Source organism: Belonocnema kinseyi, chromosome 1 (genome assembly GCF_010883055.1).
Source record: "Belonocnema kinseyi isolate 2016_QV_RU_SX_M_011 chromosome 1, B_treatae_v1, whole genome shotgun sequence".
Classification (NCBI taxonomy): Eukaryota; Metazoa; Arthropoda; class Insecta; order Hymenoptera; family Cynipidae; genus Belonocnema; species Belonocnema kinseyi.
Genome location: NC_046657.1, coordinates 95,422,363 through 95,428,474, shown reverse-complemented (window position 1 = coordinate 95,428,474; position 6,112 = coordinate 95,422,363). Strand labels below are relative to the sequence as shown.

At 28.7% G+C, this 6,112-nt stretch overlaps 1 protein-coding gene across 8 annotated transcripts in view; it reads left to right on the top strand.

Annotated features, from left to right (window-relative positions):
• Window positions 1-6,112, top strand: part of LOC117171702 (nucleosome-remodeling factor subunit NURF301) — a 74,267-nt gene that overhangs the window by 21,041 nt on the left and 47,114 nt on the right. For all 8 annotated transcript variants that reach the window (XM_033359278.1, XM_033359286.1, XM_033359265.1 and 5 more), the window contains 2 exons: window positions 3,306-3,588; window positions 3,715-3,923. In XM_033359278.1, the coding sequence (XP_033215169.1) occupies window positions 3,306-3,588; window positions 3,715-3,923 (492 nt within the window). The remainder of the gene's footprint in view (window positions 1-3,305; window positions 3,589-3,714; window positions 3,924-6,112) is intronic.

Sequence of the window (6,112 nt, the reverse complement as noted above, 5' to 3'; positions counted from 1 at the left end):
ATTATTGGTTGTAAAAAAAACTTTTCCAATCACTTTAAGGGTTACTAACTTGGTATTACATAAGGCGTCTACCCTAACTGGAAAACCTGGGAATATCAGGGATTTTTTTTTAAGTCAGGGATTATTTCGAAATTGTGCTTAATTTTGTTTTAATTGCAATCTAAATTTGAATAACAGTGATTCTGCATTAGTGTAAGTAGCCTTTTTTGATTGTATTTAGCAATTTTGTTGAAAATTCTTCATTTTTTTGGTTGGCTTGAAATTATTTTTTTGACTAAAATTTGAACTATTCTATTTTTTTTATAAATTGATCGTTTTCAGTTAAAAATTCAAGTTTTTGGTTCAAAATTCGTCTATTTTGTTGAAAATTTGTTGTTGTTTTTTTTTTAAATAGTTTTTTGACTGAAAGTTGAATTCTATTTTTTTTATAAATTGATCGTTTTCGGTTAAAAATTCAAGTTTCTGGTTAAAAATTCATCTATTTTGTTGAAAATTCGTTCTCTATTTATATAAAATTAATCTTCTTGTTTGAGCAGTCATCTTTTTGCTTGAAAATTCAACAGTTTGTTGAGAATTCATCTTTTTTGGAACACAAATTTCATTAGTTAGTTGAAAGCTAAACTCTTTTAATAAAATTAATTTTTTGGTTGAAGAATCATCATTTGAATTGAAAATTCATCTTTCTGGTTAAAAATTCGTTTTTTCTTTGGCTGATAATTCATTTTTATTACTGGAATTTTAATTATTCCAGTTGAAACTTTAACTATTCTGTTGATTCGTCTTTAAATTAATATCTGGTTGCATATCAGTTTCTTAACTAAAAATTTAACTATTTAATTTTTTTCGAAATTTCGTGTTTTTATATAGAAATTAATCTTATTGGTTGAAAATTCAATAATTCTAGATACAGATGAAACATTTTATTTGTAATTTCATCTTTTTTATTTAAAATTAAACTAATCTAGTTAAATAATCATCATTTCAGTTCAATATTTACATTTTTTGTTTAAAATTCAACTATTCCAGATGATGATTGATAATTTTAACTGAAAATGTAACTTTAATTTTTGGTTGAAATTGCTTTTTTTTCATTTGGAAATTCATCTCTTTGGTAGCAAGTAATCTTACAATGTTGAAAATTCATCTTTTTTGTTTAAAATTCAAACTATTCAAGTTGAAGATTCATAATTTTATTTGAAAATTCACCAGTTTGGTTAAAAATTTATCTTTTTAGTTGAAATGCAACTACAGATTTCGTTGAAATTTTTTATTCGAAAATTCAACTATTGTGTTAAAAATGAATGTATTTGGTTGAAGAATAATTTTTTTTATACAAAATTAATCTTAGTGTTCGAAAATTCATTTTTGAGTTTGAAAATGTAAGTATCCCAATTAAGTATTCATCATTTTTGCAATTGTTTTAACGGAAAATTGAACTATTCCATTTTTTGTTGAAAACTGATATTTTTCAGTTCAAAATTAAACTATTTTTGTTAGAAATTAAAATGTTTTAGCAGAAAATTCAATTATTTGGCTGAAATTTCATATATTTTGTTAAAAAAATCGTCTTTTGATATACTAGTATGTAAAATTACATCTAGAGAAATCTGAAATATCCGGGGAAAAAACCAATTCTGGTCAGGGAATTGCGTTCCAGGATTTGAGTAGGCATCTTGTTACAGGAAATTATGCAATTTTTATTATGTTCGATTTGAATTTCTTTTGAGTTTAAAAAATGCAGTTTGTAACATTTTTAAGCATGTAGTATATAGAGTTTACAGTTTTGAAGGCTTAAACAATTAAACATTAAAATCTTTTGAAATTGGACAATTTTGAGGGGAAAAACTTTTCAGGTTGCTTATAAATATATAAAATTGTTTATTACGGACGGTTTTAAGAATGAGCAATTTCGAAAATGCACAACATTAAAACTTTTGCAAATGTAAATGTTTAACATTTCTAACGTTGAAGATCTTATTATTTTAAATCGAAAGCCTTAATAGTTTAACAGTTGCGAACTAACGGAAATATCCGGAATTACTGTTACATTTTGACGTCGTTAAAGTAAAAAAATGTACAATCTTCCAAATTCTTAATTTGAAAATGCACTGCAGATAATGCTTCTGATTTGACAGTACAATATTCTAAAATCCGAGCTCTTCAAAATAAAAATATTCACTTTTTATTACTTTTAAGTTTGTATATATTTAATTTGAAAGGAAAAAAATGTTTTCAATTATTTATTTGAATGCTTAGTGCTGACATTTTTAAGCTTGAAAGCTTTATGATTAAATTTGTTCAATTTAAATTGCTTCCAGTTGGAAATACAAAATAAAAAGTTTTAGGGCATGTGGATACTTCGTCTTGTGTTCAATCGGCTTTTTTCCACAAAAATGAAAATTTTTAAAAACTGAATTCGGAGATGCTATAAAATATCATAATGGACGTCCCCAGACTCTTTTTTGAGCGATAATAACAAAAAAAAAATGTATTGTGCTAAATAAAAATGTGATGCATGTGCACTATTTTGAGGTTACATTGTTTTGTTTATCTCTGCCTTTCCGATAATTTGGAAATTATTTATGAAATAAACGTTTTTGATTGCCTGAAAACAAGGTTAGTTCCGGGAGATTAGTTACTATGTTTATTTGTAAGTGAAAAAATTTTCGGACGTCCGTTAGCATGTTTGCTATCATTTACCAGACTTTGAAGACAAAATATTTCTTATCCTAGGAAAAAAGCCGGGGGAATCTAACACTAAAAAAATCGATACTAATTCCTAAGCGCTGTGCAAATTAATCACATTCTGCTCCATTAAAACTTTTTTGAATTAACCTACAAAAAAATGTGTGGAGTCGTCCGTTAGCATGTTCGCTATCATTTCTCAAATTTTTAAGACAAAATATTTATTATTTGGAGATCATCTCGTTTTTGACGGTGTGAATTCTAATTCATTTAATTTTGAAGATTATAGCTTGGAAATTGTACATAAATGAATTTTCAAACTTTAAGCTTTAAGCCCGATATTTTAACTTAGATTTTAGTGGTCAGCCTACAAAATGTGTTGCAAAACATTCATTTTTCGATATCATTTTTACGGAAAAATATTTCGTTTCTTTCGTAGAACGTGCTTAAAACCTTTCTGATTCCCCGCTAGTTATGAACGCTTACTTTTTTTTTTTTTTTTTCAATATTTAAATCGGGCGATGACCGGGAATTTTTCTAAGATTTGAATAGTCGTCCTGATTTTCAATTTTGGAAATTAAAGTTAAAAGTTACTTACAGAAATATTTTTGATTTTTCAGGAAATGTTCATTATGATGACCACTGTCGAGTTTGCCATCGTCTTGGAGATTTGCTGTGCTGTGAAACCTGCCCAGCAGTTTTTCACTTGGAATGTGTGGAGCCTCCGTTGGTTGATGTACCAACCGAAGATTGGCAATGTGGTTTATGCAAAGCCCATAAAATATCAGGCGTCGTTGACTGTATTCCCGACGTAGAGAAAAAAGGAATTCTCTGCAGACAAGAGCATCTTGGATTCGACAGACATGGACGAAAATACTGGTTCCTTACTAGAAGAGTTTTCATGTATGTTTTACTTAATAAACATACCTAATATTAAAATAAATACTAAAATTTTCTATAAATCAAGATCCAGTTTTAATTTCCTTAATTGAAATTTAATTTGACTAATGTTATTTTATTGAATTTCAGAGAAAGCGAAGAAGGAGAAGTTTGGTACTACAGCACGCCTTTGCAGTTGGAAGAATTGATAATGTCTTTGGATAAAAACGAAATGGAGGTCGCGCTCTATCGCGAATTGTCCGATTATAAAGAAGAAATCGTCCGTCAGATGGAAATAACTGAATCACTTACGAATCAGATCAAGGGCAATAAGAAATCGTACCTCGAAGTCGAAAATGGTGAGTTAATGCCTTTAAAAAGTAATCCAGTATTCTTGTCGTTAATTGAGAGAAACTAACATTATTTCAAAGCATAACTTTTCCTGTTTTAAAAATGTCTCCATTTTTCAATTCGCTTTCACACCAGTTGTAATTTTTAGAACGTTTATCAATTCCTTTTAATCTGTCGTCGGAATTGTGAGAATCTGGCCAATCTTAAAAAAAATGATTTAGTTCGTAACTCATTCAATTTAAAAATATATTTTCTACAATATTTGAAATTGTATAATCACGAACACTTCGAATTAATTAAAAAAAAAATTTTAAATGCCTTAAATTTTGAAATAGATTTCATTTTCCGGAGTTTGAAATGTTCAATTATTTAATTTTCTATTCTATTAATTAAAAATTGTTTAATTTTGCATGCTTCCAATTTTATATGATATAACTTTTAAACACTATAGCTTTCAGTTAAAAAAAACGCCTGCGTTCTCTGTCCAAAAACGTAGTTATTTCGATTTTTGTACAAATTGTTGTGAAAATCTCAGCAGAAAAAATTCTAAAAATATAGGACAAAGTACATGATACAGATTAAGGTTTTGCCTATACTGCTACCGAATTTTGATTTGTTCAGGCGATTAGCGATTATTTATTCGCGGAGTGAAAGGTGAAACCTTAATTTGCATCATGTACTTTGTCCCATATTTTTAGAATTTGTGCTGCTGAGACTTTCGCTATAATTTGTACAAAAGTCAAGGCATATACTTTTTTTTATAGATAGTAGAGAATGTAAAACTATGTGCATTTTAATAAACCAATCTAAACAGTTTCACAATTTTAAATTTTCAGCGCCTCAAGATTACAAAAATGTCAACTTTTCTATTTAGAAAAATCTTCACTTTTAATTAATTTGATCAATTTGAAATTATAACATTTTTTTGAATTCTGGATACTTTTTTAAATGTTAATTTGTATACATTCCCTTTTTATTCAAATTTGATCAATTTTTAAGGAAATCAGCTTTGAATATTTAATTCATGAACACTTTCTTAAGAATGGTCAATTGCAAAGGTTTCGAATGAGAGGAAGTTTCGTTTTAAGCGTTCTCAAATTAACAAAATATGTTTAGATAGTGTTGGGTTTCAAAATTGAAAATCGTTTTCTTTTAAGTTTAAATTTTACTTTTAAAGCCTTAATTTTTGGACGATTTTATATTGTAAAATTCAAAATTATTCACAAGTGGTTCGATATTTAGATCGTTTTAAATTTAGCAATTTAGGATTAAAACATACAAAAATTGGCGAATTAGAAATTAAACCGTCAGCGCTCAAGATTTGTTTTGTCTCAAAATTTGCTTGAAACTCAAGCATAATGATGACTTGGGTATCAATACAGTAGGTACCAGGTTTTGTCAAGACGCGTCCAGCCGTTTCAGAACTACGCTATGATGCCATATGGCATAACTGGGCGTAACTCACGAGCGATACAAATAATTATGCGTCTGCGTTCACAGCGATGCCATATGGCACCCAAGGGCGCTGAAGGGTTAAAATCGTTTGAAACTAGTAATCTTGTATTAAATAAATTTAAAATTCATTGATTCTGTTTGAAATTTAATAATTTGCGATTAAAATTTTGTTCAAGATAAATAATCGGATATCGAAACGTACAAAATAAAATAATCTTAGTTCTAAACATGTAAAATTCTTTGATTTCAAATTTGGGATCCGCCGCACTGCAATACGCCGCCATATATGGTTTTAATGTGACCAAAATATGAACTCGCCAAACCATCTCGAATTTGGAAGAAACATTTTAATTTATGCTTTAAAACAATTTTATCATCATTTTTCATGGTAGAAAACAATTAGTGACACAAAAATAAAGATTTATCGGAAACTGTTACATATGGAATCTTGATTGTATCCAGTAAAAAGACGCTTTAGCTGACAAGAGAGAAATTTCGAGAGATTAATTCACGGCACTACTCCTTGAGTTTATTACGCTTTGGCGCACAAACTAACATCTCGGAATCCTTGCTTTTAAAGCATGGGTCTCGAAGTTTCAGGAATTAGGCCACGCCCCTTTGCTCGCAGGTCTCGAATTCTTTGATTTTAGGTCACAGAGTCCGTAAAAATTTTAGCTCTAAAATCACGCGCTTTCGTAAATTAATATCTTGAAATTTCTTTCCGTGCATGGACTCAAACAAA